General features: G+C 41.0%; 1 protein-coding gene across 2 annotated transcripts in view; it reads right to left on the bottom strand.

The window, feature by feature from the left end:
- The window catches only part of grk5l (G protein-coupled receptor kinase 5 like), a 40,373-nt gene that overhangs the window by 3,406 nt on the left and 13,096 nt on the right, over positions 1–23,871 (bottom strand). The window contains exons 2-15 of one of the 2 annotated variants that reach the window (XM_044112529.1): positions 14,133–14,228; positions 13,906–14,018; positions 6,024–6,101; positions 5,604–5,701; positions 5,360–5,452; positions 3,760–3,823; positions 3,542–3,682; positions 3,243–3,433; positions 3,107–3,144; positions 1,642–1,731; positions 752–960; positions 521–658; positions 259–396; positions 55–182 (exon numbers count right to left, since the gene is read on the bottom strand). In XM_044112529.1, the coding sequence (XP_043968464.1) occupies positions 55–182; positions 259–396; positions 521–658; positions 752–960; positions 1,642–1,731; positions 3,107–3,144; positions 3,243–3,433; positions 3,542–3,682; positions 3,760–3,823; positions 5,360–5,452; positions 5,604–5,701; positions 6,024–6,101; positions 13,906–14,018; positions 14,133–14,228 (1,615 nt within the window). Of the gene's footprint in view, positions 1–50; positions 183–258; positions 397–520; positions 659–751; positions 961–1,641; positions 1,732–3,106; positions 3,145–3,242; positions 3,434–3,541; positions 3,683–3,759; positions 3,824–5,359; positions 5,453–5,603; positions 5,702–6,023; positions 6,102–13,905; positions 14,019–14,132; positions 14,229–23,871 lie in introns of both variants that reach the window. The other variant, XM_044112528.1, reaches the window with a different exon arrangement.

Below are 23,871 nucleotides of genomic sequence, written 5' to 3'. Positions count from 1 at the left end.
GAACGAGCCCGTCCGGATCCTCCGCCGTATGTGCGCTCACATCTGCTTACATGCCTCCTGAAGATCCTGTCCAGCAGGCTGCGTCTGGGTGGCTCCGGCGGCTGATTCCAGTCCAGATCTGGAGGTCTTGTCCCTTGAGGCCCAAACACGTTCAGATCTCTGAAACACTCCGTTTCTATCATCTAAAGGAGGAAACGAAAATACGAGGAATGTTGTTGATTAAAAAGTGAACAGGGCATTTAGGGATGCCTGGCTCACCTCATTCTGCCATGGGATGGGAACACAGCCCGTAGCAAATTTGGAGTAGAAGTCATTGTCGGTTTGGTCCAAATTTACTCCCTTGACAGTGGAGAACTGCTCTATGTCCAAAACATCCTTACAGTACACAGCCCGAGGCTAGGAGAGGGGAATGACCGGGGGGAGAAAGACAGGGTCGAGAGGAAAATTAGCAGACGGGTTCATCCAAACAGAACATTTATCACTGATATATCTGAGCACACCATAACAACCAAGCACTCACATCAGGCACGAAGGGAGGATCTACAATTCCAGCCTCCATCCTCTTGAAGTTGATGTTTTTGAAGAACGAGTGGGCCTTGAGGCCCGCTGCTCCATCCGCATTACACCCAAGCCTCTGCTTGGGGTCTTTGGTGAGCAGCTGGCCAGGCAGAAGCACAGAGATGAGTCATTCAGGATATTTATCATTTATTTATCTCTCTGCCTCTAAGCACGGCATTTCATCCAGTCTTACCATTCTGCAGATCGCCTTTGCGTCCTCTGTAAACTTGTCATTGTACTCCTCTTCTTCCTCCTGCACCCTTCTCTCCACTTCTTCCCGCTTCACTCGCTCTTTCCGGGCACGAAAGGGCGATCTTCCGGTGGTCATCTCGTAAACGAGGCAGCCCAGTCCCCACCAGTCGGGGCTCATGGCATATTTTTCATTGTTGATCACCTCTGGAGCTGCAAAGAGGAGGAAAAAAAGCAGTAAGAAAAGCTTGTTAATATAGTCTGACAACAATATCCCAGGTTTTACGCTGTGTGTCAGATGTTAGCTTATGTCATTTGTCTGTTCTGGTGTCCACCACAGAGCAGCAAGGCTAATTTGTTTATGAGGGTTGTATTATGACTGAATTAACAAATTGAGGAAAAGTTAAGAATTGTTTCTGTGGTTGAGAAATTTCTATGCTATAGCGAGAATTTCAGACGTTTTAGAAGTAGTTTAGCAACTTGCTTACATGTCGATGGCCAAACTTGTTAACGTGTTGAGGTTAAAGTTAGCGAGCAGGCCAAGGAAGTTTTCGGCAGTAAACAGCACCCCCTAGCTGTGGTTGTCAGGAAAAAAAAGTGCTACAACTGTAAAAGTAATATTTTAGGTCAAATCACAAACCAATTTTATTTTTTAATAACATGAAAAGACAGGCCAAATTAACCAAGTGATCTTAATAATAAATTAGATCTTAGCTAGTTTAGTTGAGTAAATTCCAGCAATGTATAAAAAATACCTGGAATGTAACTTTTTTAGTTGGTAAACTTCCATGGTTTCTTCTCAGAAACAAAATGTAATCAAATTGTTGCACATATATTTATTGGTTATTGTAACAGTTTGCTTTGTCAGTGTGTCTTTAGCGAGTTATTTCTTACCCATGTAGCCTACTGTCCCCACCCTGCCTCTGATGAGTTCTCCTTCAGGTACTTTGATGGCCAGCCCCAGGTCAGAGATCCGAATGTGTCCTTTAACAAAGCAGCAGGAACATGATCAAATTATGTGGACAAAGAGCTTTTAAAACCATTAAATGTAACGTAATTCTACATTTTACTACAATTCATTACGAGTCCTTAGTTAAATAAACAAAATAATGTCCTCCAACGTAGGAGAAAAGTTTCATACGCTAATCGTTGGGATGAATGTCTGATTAATTTGGGGATTTAAGCAATTATTTTCTCAACCTGGAATGATTTTACTGAAAATGAAAATATTTTCAAAATCAATGAATTAATGTACACGATTGAATTCAAAGAAGATTTGACAACATAACAACATATTTATGTTGTCATAACATGACAACATAAATATTCATGTCATAAATATTTATGAATATTTATGACAAAAGTCATAAATATTCATGAAGACTTACTCATGTTCATGACAGGTGTTATGCCATGTTTATGACAAGATCATGGCAGTCTTATTCAGAACCTGTCAAATAAAGTGTTACCAAAGATTTTCTCCAATCTACACAAGTTATACATAGTAGATGAGATATATGCATATCCAGGGATCACTGTGGCTGAGATTTTACACCAGCAAATACTGAAAGAATGAGAGCTTGTCATTTTAGTCTTGCTTTCAAACTAACTCTCCACTGGAGAAGCATTTCAAAGGTCAGACAGGACAAAGACTTTGCTTTTTAGCCACAATGACAACAAGTATATTAACAATCACATACACTTTCAGACATAAGAAAGTCTGAAATCAGTCTGAAAGTCTGAATCAGACATTCATGCCAACTCTAAAAACTGTTGGGCACGGTGGTGGCAGCGTCATTCTGAGGGGTTGTTTCAGTGCCAGTGGTAGTGGTGTATCGCACAAAGTTGACAGATAATAAAGCAAAGGACTAGCTCAGGATTCCTTGACTTAAATATAAACCAGCTGGATGAATCTGGGTTTTCCTACAGCAATCCAAACACATTTTAAAACTGGTTTTCCAATGGCGTTAAACAGGAGAACATTAAGCTTCCTGATCTCAACCTTATTTAAAATGTGGCGAATAATGTGTAAAAGTCTGGTCTGTGTCAGGAAAGCAACTGGTTTAAATAAACTAGCCATGTTCTGCCAGGAACAGGTCAAATATACATTCAGAATTAAGCCAGAAGTTTTAGGCGGCTAAATTATATTTGTCTGCCACTTACTAAGCAACAATTCACCAAACATTAGTGGGACAGTGTGTGTGTATATATATCAGAAGAAACCCACAACAAATGCAAACTTGAGCATCCAGTTCTTGTTTTTGAAAATACATTTGTTCATGTCCATGATTATTATGAATGCAAACGTTGTAAAAATGGCATTACTTGTTATAACTTGAAATCTGATTAGAAAACTTACCATTATCATCTAATAAGATGTTTTCTGGCTTCAAATCCCTAAAAGTAGCAAAGGATCACCAGTCATCAATCTTTCGCATACAGAATGAAAGAATAGCGTTGCCAGATTCATGTACATATTCGTCTGAGACTGCTACCTGTAGACAATAGATTCCCTGTGCAAATGCTCGAGTCCGCAGCAGATCTGAGCAGCATAAAACTGGACCCTGTCTTTGTCGAAGCCCGGCGTCCCCATATTGTAGATGTGAAACTTCAGGTCGCCGCCGTTCATGATAGTCAGCACCAGACACAGTGCGTCTTTGGTCTCGTACGTGTACGCCAGGCTCACCTGAGGAAAGACGGAGACGTGCAACGTGATGCCGGAAAACGTTTCTGTAACACACGCATAAGGATGAAATCCCACAGCTGCATGTTCAAGCAAATGACTTTTACTCACAACAAACCGACTGTTGACTTTCTCCAAAATCTGCTTCTCGTTCAGAGCCATGGACTCTCCTTTCCTCTTCTTGATCCTCTTCTTCTCCAGTTTCTTGCAGGCGTACATCTTCCCTGTTGCTCTGACCTGGCATGCGCACACCTGCGGAGGACGGCAAGAATATTATCCAGCGTGTTGCAGGAAAAGTCCCAATATTTTAGGCCAGCCGCTTCTCTTACCTCCCCAAATCCGCCCTTCCCCAGCACCCGGTACTGTCTGAATGTGTCTTTAGTGATTGGTTGCCTGACGGAACACAGATACAACAGAATCCATTAATAGATGGTTATGTGGTATCGATCAAGTCAGAGATATTATCTGCGGAGCTCAACGCCATCCTGACTCCGTTTCCTGTACAGAGGGTGGGGCTTCTGGGGCGTAATTTCACTGTCCAGACAGATACAGTCAATGCTGGCCTGAAAGCCGGCTGCCTGCTTTAAATGACCTCAATATGCGTTTTGCATGGAATATTTTCAAAGCAGGAGTGTAGATCCTGTCCTGAAATGAATGCAAATAGTAACCAAAACCGATTTCTTATCTGACATATTTAGGAGGGCTGTTCCGTTTAGAGAATGTTTGTAATGATTTATGCTTCCACATAAAGTCTTGGCAGAGACAGAGACGTTGACTGGAATCATCCGGGATATACATTTCGGTTCCAAATCAACGTTAATTAAACACCTTTAAAAGAAACCACTCACTTTGTTTTTTTTAATGCAAATCTGAAGTAGCCTTAGTAACAAAAACAGAAATGATAAGGATCAACCACAGATTTGTATCTGACTTTCTGTATTAATGCACATCTAGCCCTTACTACTTAGTTTTTCTTCTGTGATATAATTTAAAGGATTTCTTTACAAATCTGCGGCACCCTTCCAAATCATTGGCTGCTCAGATGCATGAAAGCTTTTAAGACATCCATCTTTTACTCCATTAGCATAATCTCACACTGAAACATTTAGACATCTTAAACATTTAATTTCTGCATATTAACGCAGTAGAGGAAAAATTATAGTACCAAGCATGGTGGAGGATTTGTGATCCTGTGGGCTCCTTTCTTTTTCAAAATGCCACAGAGTATTATTAGAGTTCAGAAATATGATTTTAACAAAGTTAAAAGTCATATGTGCAACAACTACTGATACCTCTGATAGTGATACTTTATATGACTTCCAGTAGGTTAAGGTCACCAGATTTTTATTTAAAATATCAATGATGTCATACTGCAACAAAATTCTCAGACGGAGGGACAAAATAGCCCAGAGCATCACAAATGTTCACTGTACTTACTAAAATAGTTATTTTAGTAAGTTAATTGATCAATTAATTTTGATCAAATTAATTAATTTGATTAATTTAAAGATGCAAAAATGAAAGAATGTGTTTAAGGCTTGATTAATTTATTATAAGGCATTTTATCCCGCTGGTTTCAACAAATCTGATTTATACAGTATAAGTTTTGTCACTTCATGTCATACTTCTAATCCTAAAGATAGCAAAAGTTTTACAAAATTACAATCCATAGATAAAATATCACTTAAAGTAAATATTGCAACAGCTTTACAACCTGCTTTTTATCTCAAAGCATCAACATAAGCAACAATAAGATCTCAGTTATTAACAATTCACCTCACCTAAACTGATTTAGCTAACAAATCTTCTGTTGCAAAACATTTCTAGCTGTTTTGCTGCATGACCTTTAAGACAAACGTTGATTTTAGTTCATTTTATCTAGCCGTTTAGTTTGCTTTCCGCAAGGCGTAGAAACAAAACTCAACAAACCTCTCCAGCATCTTCCACTGAAGAAAGCGGTCAAAGTACATGCTGTTCTGATAGTCTGAATACGGAGCTCCACTCAGGTACTCATGGACCGCCCTGGCACAAAAAGAAAAGCACAGTCAAACCTCTCCGATCATACGACATGGCCTAAATTTCAGCGTGAAAAATGAGCAAGGGAGAGAGAGAGAGAGCGGTTAAAAATCTGGTCACATGACAAACAGGTGAGAGTGAATAAATGGGGTCTCACTTGCGGCAGTCGGTGAAGATCTCCTTACAAGGACTGAGCTCGAGGTTCTCTCTGCATTGCTCTGCAAAATCCTCGGCTATGTCTACCCGCTGAGGTGACTGCATCAACACACGTAAACACACGCAGTCACAAGTATGCACAGATGCACACAAATCCATCACCCCCTGATGTATGCAACACTTGAAGATAAGGTGAAACGCAGAACGACCTGCAATCGTGTGTATTCGGTTTAATTTCTGATAGATTTAAGGAGTGCGTTCATTTTTAAACCTTTACGTTTCTGTATCATTTTTGCCTCTGATTCATGTTTTCTCCCCTCATGACAACCATGTCAACCTCGGTCAAAGGTTGACATGGTTGCAGTAAAGTGTTAACCTCAAAGGGCTGAGAGGTATGAAAGTACGCGGTAGGCAAACTTACTTGTTTGGAAAGGAAGGTCTTGATGATTTGCTCCCCCCTGCTTTTTCTTTTCTCGTCAGGTGTAACCTCATAGTCTTCCTAAAAACACACACACACACACACACACACACACACACACACACACACACATGCAAAACAGCAGCGTTAGCAATATCATGTTCATGACTTGTACTGCACTTTCTTATCAAAATTATTCATGTACTGACATTTACTGTGAGGCCACACTTGGCATAGCATGACTATAACAGATAGACTCATGATCAGACCTGTTAATGACTTACATTTTTACCAGAAAATAAAAAAACAACACGTCTGTTGAGTTTCTGAAGAACTCTCATAGAAAGAGGCCTGTTGCACAGTGTCATGGAAACATAAAAAACCCCCAAAAACAAAAACAAAAAACACCAAAGTAGTTTTAGATTAGTGTGAAGAGTTTGGCTAAAAGCATTGCAGACACGATCATTGGCATATAAAGTTTTTTTCTTTTAATAACTTACCTGCACAGATCTGTTTTTAAGGTTGAAGTGATCATACATTATATTATTTCAAAGCATTTAAAATCAAAAAGAAAAATAAGTTTTATTTTATTGTTAATCTTTCCTAATGCTCATACTCAAAATTAGACATACACTCCCAACTAACATTAGGTATAAACATCCTGAAGAAACATGCAGACAAGGTCCTGGCAAAGTTTTCTTCTGATATTTAACAACTCTTATTATGCAAAATGGCAGAAACACATTTAAATTGGCTGGTTTCCTGGGAAGAGATTGTGCTTTTTATCATCCTCCACATATTTTAAAACAGAAGTTTTGGGTTCAACATCTTGTTGGAACATCCAGTCTTTGTCCAAGATTTTAGAAACCTAGATGTGAAGAATTTGGAGGTAGTCCCACTCTTATTTTCAATCAACTTTGTGGGACTACATATTTCAGTAGTATTAGCAGCAAAACAAACCCTCATCCTTATGCTACCACTACCATGCTTAGCAGTCCTCCAAACAATAACTCACTTACTCTTCAACTATGAAGCTCTCTAGATTGGTATTAAAACTGACTGATGTGGACATCTGCAAATTTCAGCCAGGCTTCGGTGTATGTAATTTGAATAAGGGGCTTTTTCTCTTTGGTTGGTAGTCCATATCAGATAAATCAGTTTGAATGAACTCCAAACCTCCTAGCCACCATCCGGAGTGGTCAGATATTCAGCCAGAATTTAGCAAAACAATTGTTAATGATTGGAAAAAGCATGTGATGCAATTTGTTAATACAACTAATCTGCACTGTTATATTTGGGCCAATAAGTGTCATTTTTATAATGAACGAACAAGAAAGAAAATCCTCCATGATTTCAAAACGTGCATTCAAATCTTTATTTTAAAAGTTATTAAACTTGTTTCTCATATGAATCAAATACTCTTTAAAACCCATCAGGTCAAATGGACAATTAAAATCCCTTATGCTTCATTTGGTTTCATGATTATAAATTAACTATGTGGCTGTTTGGAAGTTGTGTGTTTGAGGTTATCACATGCTAAACAAGCACTACGCCAGATATGGCTTCCAACTAGAAACTTGGGGTGTATAATATGAACCCCAAACGGAAATCAAATCCCCGTAACGTTTAAACAGTCTTTACTGACAGTAATTGTATGAATATGAAAGCAGGAAAGAGGTTGTTTCTTGGTTTCAGCTTTCAGGCCAGACTGTGCAATAGAGACCGGATGGTGAGTGACTGGCATTCAGCAAGGATGTTCAAACAGGAAGTACTTGTTTATCTGCCAGTAGTGGTTTCCCAAGCTTTCTTCAGAGAATCGGACCTCGATTGTCTGGAATACCTCAAGCTCTGACGGTGTGAGACAAGAAAAGGTCAGTTTATCGGGATTGTTCCACCCGCAGGACAGAGCAGAGACGTTTCTGCACTGAAAATCAAACAGGGATGAAGATGTGGAGAACACAAAGTCCTGCTTTCCCCACGGGAAAGTGAATAATCACTGTAACCTTTAAATCAGCGGTCGAGTAAATGGTCCAGGTTGGCAACAGAAAGGGGCGAAGAGTTAGGGCAAATCCAAAATCTGTCAGGCTGTGATAGACATCCAGCTACGTGAAGCAGAAAAACACTCAATGCAGTCAGAAAGCAGGCGAAGAGAAGAGAAGAAACAGGCCAGATACACAATCAGGATATCAGCGGCGACCCCTCACAGCCTGAGTCAGGGGTTGATGACAGACAACATTGCAATGACTGAATGCAGAGCTGGAGTTTATACAGGGAGCAGCACAGGTGAGAACAGTGAGCTAATTAGAATCAGGGTATACTTTAGGGCAGTGGTCTCCAACCTTTTTAGTACAGCGGACCGGCTCAAGCCTTCATAAATTTCCTGCGGACCGGGGGTGGGGTGGGGTGCATGCGTTGTGAGGATCAAGACGGGGGGGGGGTTGCGGTGCGTGCGTGCGTTGTGAGCTGGCGCAAGACTCAACCCTCGGCATCCGGTGTACGATTTTCAAAATAAAAGCTCCTCCAGACTCAATACATAGAACGGACATATTTAATCATTTCTTGCGCGGCCCGGTACCAATTGGTCCACGGACCGGTGGTTGGGGACCACTGCTTTAGGGGGATCATGAATCGCGGCAGGAAACTCAGAGAAAACGTGTCCTTGTAGAGTAGATTTTTAATACACACTTTAGTGGATCTAAGGTTCCTGCACAATTCGGAAAAGTCTGAAATTTTCTTTTCTAAGTATCCATAAGTATGGGAAAAAATAAACAAGACATTCGGTTCATCTCCTAAGCTTTACATATGTAGAAAAATCTGTCATACATTCACTGCGAACATTTGTATTTCATATTTTAAAGTCGCACTAAATGTCTGAGAAGCGTGAAAATTTACGTGTGGCAAAGTGTGAAGTTTGCCCAACAAAAGTATAGAAGAATCCTGGATGAAGCAGATGCTGTTTGTCTGTGAAAAAGACCTCTGACTCTTCATCAGTATGTCTCACAGCCTCATTCGCTTAAACATACGCTGCTCCTCTGCTCTTTTCACTGAGAAAAACAGGCAATTGTCCGCTGGACGCACTGGACATTTCGCAAAGGCAGCAACATGAAAGCGCTCTGATGCATTTCCCAGTCAGCGCGTTTAACTTCTGCAGAGGGACGGGGGACGCAACATGGCGTCCGAGATGCAAACTGGCCCTCGTCTTTATCCTCGCTGGGCTTTTTCCAGCATGGGTCCGCGTTGCCTGGCAATCCCGCAGTAAACACGGTGGGATTCCTGGAGGTCCTGGAGTGTCACAGTGTGTCACACCAGCGTCACCAGATTTCCACTACAAAATACACACACGCACACAAACCCACACACCTTACACACAAAAGCCGAGAGCTCAATTGAAAAACCACAAAGCAACTGACAAGAAAAAAACTGTAACAAATATTTGTTGTACACAGAGAAACAGAGGCAAATAATAATGATTGTTAACAGGAGTTTCACTGATGACACACACACACAAATTGATCTGACAAACACACAAACAGGCACTTGAACCAAGAGTAAAATAGCGGTCAGACTCCCACCCTTTGCTGGTGGGGGGTCAGCCAAAGAGGAAAAGAGACGCCCCTTTTGGCTTTTTGGAACCGGCGGGGTTCCAACACACACACACACACACACAAGCACACACACACCCTCTTGTGATGCAGGATGGTTCTCTGGAAGACCCCAGAGTACATTCCTTAACCACTAAAAAAAAAAACACATTCAGGCTTTCTCCTCCTCATTTTCCTTTCCAGCTAATTGCCCACTTGTTGATAAAATTTTCTGAATAGCACATTGACTAGATTGCGTAACCTGCCGAACGAACCTCACAACTGCTCAGAGTGCGCAGTGGTGTTATTTAGTCACTCGAGGCTCAGGGATCCGCTTGGCTGTAACCGCACTCAGACCCGGCTTATTGAGTGCCACAAATAATGCCCAACGATGAGCGCAGCGTCAGAGTTTGTCACATGGACCGAGTGCAAAATTAGCCTCGGTATGTGTGTGGGATGAGTGCATGTGAGTGGTTTCCCTCTTGCGGAGGTGGTCGCTTTTTGGAGTAGGTGGTTACAAGAAGGCAGAGCAGGGGAAGGGAGAACGGGTGTTCTGGGATCGGGAAACAATGCTGTCCTTTCTGTCCTGTCACATGTCCCACAAAGATATTCTGGGTGTTGATAGATAAAGACTTAAATGTGTCATGTGGGAGGTATTTAGTCTAGACAAGGAGTGAGAAATGGGAGTGTGGGGGTGGGAGGGGAGGTAAACGACCAGGAGATCTGCCTGTTTGAGTAGTCAAAGCTCTGTTGAACTGCAGTGCAAACACAATAGTTCACTGAAATAGTTGGTTGCTGACTGACTCTGTTGTTGTTGTTTTTTTCTTCCACTCAGATAACATTTGTTGTCCATTTGCTGTCCTCTGCAGAGATGGTCACAAGCAGTTTAAAGGGGAAACGTTATGTACATTCCACACACATAGTTATAGTAAAATCAACTATCTATGTTGCCTTCGGTTGCTGTATCTGTCAAACGTGACTTTAAAGAAATTTGAGATTGTTGGGCCTCTGTCTCTTTAAGAAGATCCGCCTCTTTCTGACAATTAGTTGTCAGATTAGTTGTGAATGGCAAATATTCGAAACTCAAAGACAAATAGGTCCAATTCAGATCTGGTTAATATCAGTCCAATTCATTTTCAAATTCCTACCTGAGTAACTCAAATTCTAGCTTGTTCTAATATAATACTGTTAAATATAACAATTTTAGCACCGATATTTCACTCCAGACTTACAACACATTTCCCCCCCCCACACCACCACCATTAGCATTCGAGAGAAAATTCCTAGTGTGGCTCCATACTGGTATCTACTGTATTAATTCTTGTAATGTTCTGTTTATCTTTGCACAGTGTCCTGTTCTGTAGATTCAGGACACTTTCTGTCCTGAATCTACTAGATTTAACTTTCCACTGAAGGATTTCTTTTTCATTACATGGATTCTGTGCTAGCCTGAGCTACATCCAGTGGGCTTTTATCTCTGGCGAACCTGATATAACGAATAACCATGCCAACGGGAAAGTTGTTTACAAGCAGAAGCAGCTGACTGAACTTCCCAAAGTTCAGCAAACGTTCAAAATAGGACTGCCAGATCCCCAACGGGTTGAGGAGGAAACAACGCGGTGGTGACGGAGCTGCAGAAGCGGGAGTGTGGTGGAGGAAGTTTAAATAATTTCTTTAAGTCATTGCTACGTGAAATAAGAGATCCCTGGTTCACAAAAACAGACTAAGAACAAAAAACACTGAAGAGTACATGATGGCATTAAAGGTCTCGGTATATCAATCTGTGTCTGCATGTGCAGAAATGCAGCGTTGTACTTCACTGAGACGTGTCTGCAGGAAAATATTTCAGACTCCATCAGGTTTCAGATGGCATGGCAGACTTCAGAGAGTGGAAGAAACATCACAGCTGCTTTCTTCAGCTCTTTTACTGTTAGGATGTATAAAACAGAGCGGCCCGACATAATATCACTCTGTAATCATTAATCGTTGGGGGTGTAATCAGAAAAGTCTGTCTTGCAAAGCAGTATTCAGCCGCTGTCTCAGTCTAAAATATTATTATAATTCCCAGATATAAGGGCAAATGCTTTGAGTTTTATCCGCTGTGTCTTTATGGCTCTTATTTTGTAGTAAGAAAGGAAGTAATGCTTGAGTTATTTTTGTCTTTTTAGTTTTCATTTTTTCATTCATTTGATATAACTATTTTATTTTAATTGAACCTTCTTTTAGAAAACTCTTGACTATGTTGTCTACACTGGGCTCGCAAAATTAAGTTTGTCCCACAATTCCAGTCTTTCCCAACAGCCTGGCGTTGTCAAACAGGATGTGAGCGCTGACCAGTCCAGACTTGACCCTAGAAGGTGATGTGAAAGTCCTGTGGCCTTGCACCGTCCTTGACCTTCACTAGGACACTTGGACACTTTCTGTCCTGAATCTGTCACAGCTCAGATTTAAAGAACTATACAATCAGAAATTGACCCACCACTGTCACAATAAGTTAATAATTTCAATGACAGGTCAACAAACAACTTAATAGCAGATAAGTACATGACGTTTTGGTAGAAATCTGGGATCGGAGGCTGGCACTCCATTTTCCAAAACCTCGAGTCACTGGAAAACCTAAAGACAGTTTTATTCATGTGCTTTTTAACACTAGAATTAACATTTAACATTTCTACCTTTGGAGCCCAGAGACGAAATCCCTGGTAATGCTAGAGTTAATCATATCCTCGTTTATTTATTGAGAATGTCAATTTGGCCTTGACACTTGAAGTGATAATCACTCACACAGGGAAGAAAAAAACAGGCTTAGTGGGGAACCAAAAGTTAACAGTTAACAACCCAGATGATGACATGGAGTAACATGAGTGACATGAGTGAAGTGGAGTCAGTGGAGTGATGTAGAGTGAAGTGGAGTGATGTGGAGTCAGTGGAGTTGAGTGGAGTGATGTGGAGTAATGTAGAGTGAAGTGGAGTGAGTGGAGTCAGTGGAGTGAAGTGGAGTTGAGTGGAGTTGAGTGGAGTGAGTAGTCAGTGGAGTGAAGTGGAGTGAAGTGGAGTGATGTGGAGTGATGTGGAGTAATGTAGAGTGAAGTGGAGTGAGTGGAGTGATGTAGAGTGAAGTGGAGTGAGTAGAGTCAGTGGAGTGAAGTGGAGTGAAGTGGAGTGAAGTGGAGTGAGTGGAGTCAGTGGAGTGAAGTGGAGTGAAGTGGAGTGAGTGGAGTCAGTGGAGTGAGTGGAGTCAGTGGAGTGAAGTGGAGTTGAGTGGAGTTGAGTGGAGTGAGTAGAGTCAGTGGAGTGAAGTGGAGTGAAGTGGAGTGAGTGGAGTGATGTGGAGTAATGTAGAGTGAAGTGGAGTGAGTGGAGTGATGTAGAGTGAAGTGGAGTGAGTAGAGTCAGTGGAGTGAAGTGGAGTTGAGTGGAGTTGAGTGGAGTGAGTGGAGTCAGTGGAGTGAAGTGGAGTGAAGTGGAGTGATGTATAGTGAAGTGGAGTGAAGTGGAGTGATGTATAGTGAAGTGGAGTGAAGTGGAGTGATGTAGAGTGAAGTGGAGTGAAGTGGAGTGATGTAGAGTGAAGTGGAGTTGAGTGGAGTGAAGTGGAGTTGAGTGGAGTGAAGTGAGTGCTCCTAACATTTGATAAGAAGGGGTGAATTACTTAAATGAATCCTAAAGCCACTGGCTAACAATTGGCTGCTAACAAAACAGAAGTTAATATTTGCTCTAGCTCTTTCTATTGACACTAAGTGAAAGAATTTTTTTCTTTTTTACTTTTAAGGAATTTGGGCCGCTGTTGTGCAACGCTAACTCTTTATCTTAAATATTTAGCGTAATCAAATCTCACCCTAATACTTCTACACTAAAAAATTCTTTAAATCAGTTCGCAGGTTCGTATAGTCTTCATTCCTCATCTGAAATGTTATTGCCATATGTGTTTTTTTAAGAGAACCCACACTATGTTGGATCATCTCAAATGCCTGGACTGGATTATTCTATATAAACAGACATTTTCTTACTGCACACTTTGAGACTGAAAGCATTTTCCACATCCAGCCTTCGATTGAGGCAGTAAAAGGCATGTTTATGTATGTAGCTCCATCCATACACAAAGTACTTCTAAGGTAACAAAAGTAAAGAAAGCCAGGTTAAAAATAAGAAATACATGAAAGGATTAATAGTAGAAATTTAGGCAATGTTGAAAGGTGCTTACATTTATACTTTCCAATTTTTCCTTTTCCACATAAATAAAATAATGAAGGAAAACCTGGAGTGGAAAAAAAAAAAAGCCCATTAAATGTGTTTATGCGTACCGTTGCGTCCAGCAGCTGAATGCATCGTTGCAAGTTGGGTTTGGTCTCACAGTAAAGACGAAAGAGAAGCCTTCCAATAGGTTGCTTGTTGCAGATGCTGGCATAATCCCTCTCTGCAAAAGTATAAAATAATAATAATTTTTTAAAAAACAACTTTAACAGGAAGCATTCGGAAACTCCAACAGCCAAACACAATTTCCACAGCAGGAGAGAGCACCAGAACCTACCAATGATTTTTCCCAGTTCTGCACACTGGCTTATGTGAGGAAAGCGAAGGATCTCCTTCCATTTTTTACTCCTGCCTTTCCGTTTTCCACCTCCACCTGTGGCGGCACACACACACACACACACACACACACACACATATACGAGGGGGAAAAAAAACGTTAAAACGACTTCAGAAAGTTGTCACGGGTAACTTTTACTAGTGAGGGAACAGGGCAGTGGACTAATGCCTAACAGAAGTGGGAGAAAGGATGGAGTAAGAGGATGGGCTTTCCCCTGAATGAAATCATAGTCTCGGTGCGTATATATAATTCATAGATTACGCCTCACTTCCTCTGTAAATTTCTCCGTTGACTTTCCTCCTTACTCAGAAGCGTCCCTGAAAGTGGGAACAGTGTGTGTGCTGGTGTGCTGGTGTGTGTGTGTTTAGTGTTAGTGAGTGCGTGTGTGTTTGTGTTTGCTCAGACAGAAAGTCTGTTCTGACCAAGTCCTGGGACCAAGTCTCACGACTCAGCCTGACTGGATTCCGTCACCCTCAATCACCAGACATCCAGGGGGAAAATGTTTGGCGGCGGCGGCGTTCAATAATCCAATTTGTTTCTCACATTTGGCCGCTTCCACATCTTAAATCCAGACCGAATCACAACCGCGTTTGTCTCGTTCGCCGTCGTCATGATCAAATAAAACATAATTTGCAGTGAAATGTGCCTTCTCCAGCTGCAATTTCTTCACACGCTACGACTGCTCCAATGATGAACTGACAAGCATTTGTCTCTATTTGCTGCCGCATCGGGTTTAGGCAGCGTGATCGGCGCTGAGCGCTGGAAAGCAAGAGAGGAAACGACAAGCAGACATCTTTAAGTAATAACTCAGGAATTCGGGAGGCACTACGTCATGCCGGAGCCTGTGAGTGAAAGCTTTCGCAGTTTTCCCATCAATCCTTCCTGCTGCACTCGTGTTTTCATCTTTTCCGTTCCTGCTGCCTCGAGCACATTTGTTTACCCCAAATTCTCCACCGCAATATATTGGGTGAAAAACACACTTTAGTTTGTGAAATTTAGATTATTTGTAGCGAACGTCCGTCTCTATACACATACACTTTGTCGCATTGCAGCCACTCGGAGCGCTCTCTGTGAAACATGGTGGTGGCAGCATCTTACTGTGGGGGCTGTCTAAATTTCTGAGCAGGATCAGGGAAATTAAAAGTGTTTCTACCATATATTTAGCCGAGGCGGGGGCTTAATACAAGTTAATCCCACACTTTTTGAATTTTCATAAAGGAATAAAACATTTAGTTACATTATAACCACAAACGGCAGTGTACGTTTAAGTTACATAGTGACAGACCAACACGAAGCAGTGTGTAGTCCAAAAATAACATAAAAAGGTTGCCTCACATTAGTATTTAGCAGTCTTTGCACTGTTACCCCATGATAAAATCAAGTGCAACTATGTGTCTTAAGAGTAACTTGACTTATGTTTATTTGTACAGCACAATTCAGCAACAAGGTAATGCAAAGTGTGTCCATAAGAAAGGCTACATTCTAGTGGCATTACAAGAGAAAGTGAATAAAAGTTGGACTATTAACTTTTACTAACCCTAATGATGTTTTAGTGAATGCATTTTGGCTTAAGTCTCAAAAATAGCAGCAAGAAAAAAGTCATATACGTGGCATGTTTGGTACGTAGACCAAACATGCCACGAATATATATAACGGGCACATTTCCTTATTTCAGCTCTAGTTGTTCTCTGAAGGAGTTAATGAGTAAAGGTATGCGGGGCGACTAAATGTCAGCATACTTTTCCGTGGCGAAGCATTTTAATCTCTTTTATTAAAAACATAATGTCAGCCAAAACACACACAGCAGTACAGTGAATGGAGAAGGTCATTCCCCACGGGGGACGCTAAGATGAAAACGAGTGCGCTTGCGCTACTGTTAGGCGTTCGCGAATAAAAGGGTCCACCAAACGGCACAGATTTCCTGCCGCAGGTCAGCGCCGTGTTAAATAATTGTACTAAACACCGGCGGTTCCACCCAGGCATTCAAAGTGTACACAATGCCGAGACAACCACAAATAATGCAGTTCCTCCTTTTTCTGTCCGTGTCCTGTTTTCTTTCCCTCTCGCTGTGCCCTGAACTTGTTTATTTTCATCTTCTCCTCCTCCTCATCTGCCCATTATTGCTCCTCCAAATTCAGTTCTTCTGTCTGGAAAAAAACAAGCCTTTTTTTCACAATCTTTTTAATCTTTCCTTTACATTTTGTGAGCGACTCATGGCAGCCTGTGATTGGCTGAGTTCAATGCTTTAGGCTCTCCAGAGTTAAAGGATCTGTGTTGTTTACAGCTTTATGGACACATAACAAGAGCACTACATAGCACAACTTTTTTCAGCTGCAGGATTTTATCTGTCATGTCACAATAAAGCTGATCTCATTAAATGTTCTCTTTTGTTGTTGTTTACGAAGCAAAAACAAAGGTAACACTTTATTTGGCAGGTTGTGAATAAGACTGTCATGACACTGTCATAAACATGAGTACGTCTTCATGGATATTTATGACTGTTGTCATAAAGTGTCATTCGGTAAATCATGACACTTTTAATACAAAGTTGACATTATTCACAATGTCTTCATTATGACAACTTGACTTTAACCAATAATCCTAATATGTCATAATAGTAATCATAATGATGTCATTAAGTGTTATTACACTGTCAAAAACGTTAACAAAACCGTAATTATTTCTCCCTACCTGAAATAAAGTGGAACAAGTAGGACCAACAATAAAGATTTCATTAAACTTTAAAAACAGTCATTAAAAATTCCTGAAGTGGAACAAGTAGCACCAGTTATGATGATGTCATTAAGTGTTATTACAGTGTCAAATGTTATGTTAACAGAGTCACTACTATTAACTCTTGCCTCAAGTCAAGCGAAACAAGTAGCAAGACTTAATATGTCATTATGTCTTACCTGCATAATTTTTAAAGCTTAATCAGTAATAATTTCATAACAAATTTATGTCAGATCATGATTTCTTGGTTAATGTCAAGTTGTCATAACAAAGACATTTTGAATAATGTCACCTTTGTATTAAAAGTGTCATGATTCACCCAATTACACTTTATGACAAGTCATAAATATTCATGAAGACGTACTCATGTTCGTGACAGGTGTTATGTCATGTTTATGACGTGTTATGTCATATTTTTGACGGTGTTATGTCATGTTTATGACATGTTATGACATGTTTATGACGGTGTTATGTCATGTTTATGACGGTGTTATGACATGTTTATGACGGTGTTGTCATGTTTATGACGGTGTTATGACATGTTTATGACTGTGTTGTCATGTTTATGACGGTGTTATGACATGTTTATGACGGTGTTATGTGATGTTTATGACGGTGTTATGACATGTTTATGACGGTGTTATGACATGTTTATGACGGTGTTATGACATGTTTATGACGGTGTTATGTGATGTTTATGACGGTGTTATGACATGTTTATGACGGTGTTATGACATGTTTATGACTGTGTTATGACATGTTTATGACGGTGTTATGTCATGTTTATGACGGTGTTATGTCATGTTTATGACAATGTTATGACATGTTTATGACGGTGTTATGTCATGTTTATGACGGTGTTATGACATGTTTATGACGGTGTTATGACATGTTTATGACGGTGTTATGACATGTTTATGACGGTGTTATGTCATGTTTATGATGGTGTTATGACATGTTTATGACGGTGTTATGACATGTTTATGACGGTGTTATGTCATGTTTATGACGGTATTATGACATGTTTATGATGGTGTTATGTCATGTTTATGACGGTGTTATGTCATGTTTATGATGGTGTTATGTCATGTTTATGATGGTGTTATGACATGTTTATGACGGTGTTATGACAGTCTTATTCTCAACCCGTCAAATATAGTGTTACTAAAACCAAACTAAAATTGAGAAGCTTTGCCTAGGAAAGTAAGCTCACCCTTGCTGTTTCAGTAACATTTATTACTCTCAATCAATTTATTACTGGCAAGTGTGACTTCTTCTATAAAAGAAGTCATTCTGCTAACTGGCTGATCTGGAGCCTGCAGGTGCTTGATAACACAATGTAAAGACGAAGTGACTTTACATTTTTACAATTTTTAATCCGGGGAGGAGTTTAAAGCCATTTTCCAAATATCTTAGACTTGTTACTTTGCAGTGAGACAAAAATATTTAGATATGGAAACATTTTTCTCAACTATCAATCTTTTCAGGAGTTGAGGAACCTAAAGATTCATCCCAAGATTAGATCATGCTTTGCTTTGAGAAATGAAAGATTTTTTAAAAAAAAATGTCAATACAGTTAATAAAACAAAGAGGAAGTTGGGTTTGTTTGGAAGTGTTTGTTTGTCAGGAAGATGTTCGCAAAGTTGCACCTCAGTAAACTGAAAGACTTCCTAAACTATGTCATTTGGAAAGAGGAGACCAGTATCACATTATACTATTAAACAAGGTGGGGAAAGTGCAATGTTTTGGCAGCCATAACACAGGCATATCTTATACCAAACTATTCTAGAGTTACACTTCAGGCCACTTGTTTGACAGCTTAACCTTAAGTGAGTTGTGCATTAACAAACATCAGCAGAATAGAGCTATCGGATAAGGCATGGTAGACCAGCTGAAAATATCCTTTACAAAGATGTGAGCGACGGATAAAGTCTTGTAGAAAACAATTACTTCAAATTATTAGTACTAAAAGTGATTCTATAAGCTGTTAAATCATCAGGAGGACGTAGAGAGCAAGATGTGTGTTAAAAACGATCTAATAAATAATGGTAATATAAAATATGCTGTACATTTTTTGCACATTTTAACAATGTGAAGAATCTGAAGACCGCACCATCCGAATGACCAACGTGCAAACCTCATAACTGCAGGAGCGTAGCTGTAGTTTAGTGGTTCAACTCCTTATCAGATCTCAGACCGCAGAGCGGGAGGTGGTGATGACTGTGTATTGTCTTTGTCTGTGCTTGCCTATTGTCAGTGCTGGAGAACAACTGTGGCGATTACAGCTCCACCTTCACTTTGGAGAAAAACAGGAACAAAACAGAAGATCTGGCAAGGGATAAGAAAATTCATGTCAGCATCTTTAGTGAGACTCTTGACGTGAACTGTCCAACATGTGCTGGCGTCCAGCACATGTTGGACGCCAGGGACTCTGCAATGAGTTTACAAGCTATTTACTTCTGCTTGTTAAGATTTTGAGATCCCACATTCTGTATGTCATAGCATGCTTTACTTTTGATTTATGGTAAAGTAGCATAGAATTAGTAATTAAATGAGTATGGATAAAATGAATAAAACACAAATTTAACACACAAATTAAACACTCACTCACTCACTGGGCGTTATTTTCTCCTATTTACTGGTACTAGCATGCAATACTCACCAAGCTGCTTGGCAGTCTATTATCATATTTTACTGGCAGAATATTTGCTCAGCTGATTCAAACAAGTTTTTTTTTTTAGAAGAGTTATAAGTATGTATATGAAAAGGAACCCAACCTCGCCTGCAAACATGCAAATATTACTCATTTTACTCCTTTTCTAAGTTATGTAGTTTGTGTCTTGCTGGCATTAAGCTAAGGTTCTAGATAGTGATACTATTTCACCAGCTTAAAAAATATGATATATTTCATGGTTTGGAACCTAAAGGAGCAAAAAAACTAAACAAAACTAAACAAAAAAAAACAAAAACTTTTGTTAATACAATGCTGCCGTTAAACAAGTTTCCCCAAGTAAACAGTCCCAACTAATTAATGTGCTAACATAATCTGTAAAGAATAAGAATCAGGTATATTTTGCGCAAAAAGGTTTTGAAGAAAAAAGTACAAAAGTTTTTCCATCTATGTTAAATCAGAAATGTCCCCCTCAATTTAAATGCAAATTTTATATTTTAGTCCAAAATCTTTGAGTCGTATTTCTTGTATGTGTGCATACAGCTACTACTGATTTCTGATCTGATATTATACATGTAATAATGGATGTTATAATTATATATATTAAAAAAAACGATAACGTAAACATTCTTGTTCTTAAATGTTTTCTGTGCTATGCTGCAAACCATACCCAAGTCTTGTTGTATCCCTGATGCATATCTGGCCAACGAAGGGGAAAATATGCTGGCAGGAAATGAGAAATTAGACATTGAAGGAAGTTTACAAAAGAATTAGTTATGTCAACAGAAAAAGAACCACAAAGATTTTTATTTAAAAAACAGAGTCAAAAAAAACAACTCCCCAACAACTTCCAAACATCCATGTGTTTTAGTCATTGTAAAGACTGCCAGGAACTCTTATGAAAACCAGGCTACTGAAAGCATGAATGTGCTTGTAAAAGTCTATAAACCATCCTGTCTTCTGTTTATTTCCTCCTTTATTAAACCGTTTTGCTCTCTCATGGTTTGTCAGTTACACTTGAGCTGAAATATGCGCCGCTCTGTGGATTCCCTCCGCACAGGAACTTGTCGGCCTAATTTGTTCCATGCACACAGTGCGGTGGCCGCCCTTTATTTATGTTTCAGCTCAGCAGCTGTGACATCACCACCGAGGCACGTCAAGTGTAGCAAATTGTAAGGTCAGAGAGGGAACGACATCAGTCGGGCAAGAACACCGGGGGCGAGGGGGGGTGTCATAACATGCTTTACTTTTGACGAACGGGTGGGTGGGGGTTACCGCCATCCCAAACATCGGCGTGTCGTTATCGTGACCTTTCTGCAGCAATGTCCTCCCGCTCAATTTAACCACGACGCAGCGTCCTGCAGGGCCCGTCCGTTCGCACATTCAGAAACTGAGCTGTGAGGTTGTGCTCTTAAAGTGTTGACACTTGAAAAGATCTGAGGCTGGTGACCTAAGCCACGCCCACCACCGCTTGGCCTCCGCCCCGAACATGAAGTTAGACTCTCACGGCCATCGAGACGAAACCACATCCTGAGAGCCACACCGTAAACCCAGCATACAGTCACACCTGCAGCAGAATGCGACGTGAACGCGCCGGTAGAGCGGAGCGCTGTGAGTACCTGGTGAGCTGCTCTCTACGCCCACGCCGTGCAAAAAGTGAGAAGGATTTTTGGTCGATTTTTGCACTCATCTCCTGCCTGCGCTGAGCCCCTCGTTTTGCTCACAAACAACCAATCATCCCTTTTGTAGTGATCCAACTTTCGCTTCTTCTCACATCACCTCCTCTGTCTAAGCTGTTAAATGTCGGCGTCGCGGTTGAGTCATCCTCTGGCGGTCAGCGACGTACCGGCAACGTTGACGCCTACCAAGGCAACCAGCCACAGATTCAAACGTCTTTGTTCTCGCTCGCTCTCCTCTCTCCCTTCCCTCCCACAACGTCCAACTGCGTGCTTCTTAAAAATGCATTCGCACGGGACCAGCGGGTTAAGAGGGCAGCTGTTCTTGAAAATGCAAAGCATGGGTGAAAAATACACAAGTAAGTTATCAAGGAAAAGACGGAAGAGCTTGCGTTGGCACTCAACAACATCCTCTTCCTGTGTGTCAGGGATCCGCAGAGAGATTCTGAGCAACGTACGCTTTCGCTATGTCACAAGAAGCACCTTGATAACAAAAGCCTCAAATACCAGTCCGCCGCTGCAAGTCAGAGCAGAAGACACGAGCTGAAAAATCACACCTTTTTAGATTGTGTTTTTTTTCCCATGCTGCGTAACATTTCATGAGTGAATGTTCTGCAGCGAGGGGTAAATAAAGACAATACTCTGCTGCAGAGAACGCTGTATTCTAAGCATTTAAACCCATCTGCACCGGTCCTGCATATTTATTGTTGAGCTGAGATAGTGTCAATCTCAGAGTAAATCCATCCATCTGTTCTCTGAAGGCCTCGGAGGTTTATTGGAGAACATTAATGAACAAGTACAATGACGAAGATCCAGGAAAACAGCAAGCAGCTTGAGGCTTAACCCTACACCTACAAAAACAGGAATATCCACCTAAACTGACCGTCTGCGCGAGCAGGCCCCTGGAAACTCTGGTAGAGCTGCAAACATTCCCAGTTTAGGTGGGGGAAAAAAAAATAACCGATCGACATCAGTTTTTACCCACAAGCATTCAAACACAACAATAGGCTGTTCTGGAACAGAGCACACTGCACTTTAAATATAAAATACTACTGACTTTTAATTTGTATTTTGTATGTATTCATGTGTGTTTTGATTTTGCATGTGTCTTTGATATTCTTTTTCTTACTATAATTTATTATGTTGCCATTGAGAAGGGCCAAACTTCTCAATGGCATTGTTATTGTAACAGTGACAATAAAAAAAAAATATTCTGATTCTGAGCATTACGAATACAGGCTGCGCCCTGAACACACTGTGCCCACAGTGAAACACGGTGGTGGCACCATCATGCTTCAATTCAGCAGGGATGCAAAGCTGGACAGAGTTCATAGGAAGATGAATAGAGCTAAATGAGAAAACAGGAGAGGCTGCAGGAGAGTAGAGCAGGAAGTAAAGGCTCACCTCCCAGTAATTCAACGACCCTAAGCAACAATGGAATGAGTAACACTCCAAAGGTCATGTGGCTGTAATTTCAGTGACCTGATTACAAATGCACACTACACTTTTTAGATCTTTATTTATTTAAAAAAAACAAAACATCTTTATAATTATGCTATGGCTTCTGTTGGTCTTTTACCAAAAATCGAAATAAACTTACACTGAAGTTTGAGGCTGTAAGTTGACAAAAGAATATTTCAAAGCACTGCGCTTGACAAAACCTGATTATCGAATGGGTTTTTTTTTTTGTTTTTTTTTGGTAAAGCGCTCCAAGTGTGTGTGGTGTGTGTGCCACAGGAAGCCGCAGGAAACGTTGGCCAGACCTGAGCCAAAGGGGAGGACTATAGCAGGAAGACGCTCTTTGTTGACCTGTTCCAGCATGATGTCATGCTGCTGCCTCTGCCCGGGGTCCTCATTATTACCGTCCTCAATGAGCCTCTCCATCCACGTATCCCTCATTAGGGTCCATAATAACAACGGGATGATTTGGCCGCAGCATCTGCAAAAAGCGGCGGTCCGTGACGTCTGTTGTCTACCTGGTGACACCGGGCCATTCTTTCGCCAGCATAGGGGCGAGGAGGCGGCGGCGGCGGGGGGGTTCACATGGTAATCCACTTAAGTGAGGAGGTCATAAACTCAGAATCAGTCACGGACAATAAAGAGGAGATGGTATCAGCTGTATGGATGCTAGCGCACAGCTGCTTTCCCATAGAGTTAAAGGGATGACCAAATCTAACTGGAACAATGCGGCTGCGTTTAGGACGAAAGCCACTCATGTGGGAGGGGAGCAGGATTCAGACAGTGGGTAGCATGTTGCCCCTCAGATGCGATATTTGCTCAAAGCTTTATGAAAAACTACACAGCTGTGCCTATTATCCTGCCCTTGTAAACACCGGAGCTAAAAATAGTGGCTGGCTCAAGGGCAGCGGCGGTGGCAGTGTGTTAACACAGAGTCGGGTGGTCAAACCAGTTTGCGATCTCCGTGGCTGGGGAGGCAGTGTCATCTTCAAGCAGGAAGAAGTTGAGGGAGAAAACTTCCATGCGAGGCTGAAAATGTGTCATAAAAGCACGCAGGGGGCTGGGTACGTTTCCTGTCTGGGAACAGTCAGGTGCCCAGAGTTTCCTGCTCTATAAATAAAACCTGGAATGTTATGGTGGG

Source organism: Gambusia affinis, linkage group LG03 (assembly GCF_019740435.1).
Source record: "Gambusia affinis linkage group LG03, SWU_Gaff_1.0, whole genome shotgun sequence".
Lineage (NCBI taxonomy): Eukaryota > Metazoa > Chordata > Actinopteri > Cyprinodontiformes > Poeciliidae > Gambusia > Gambusia affinis.
This window is presented reverse-complemented; position numbering and strand designations above follow the sequence as displayed.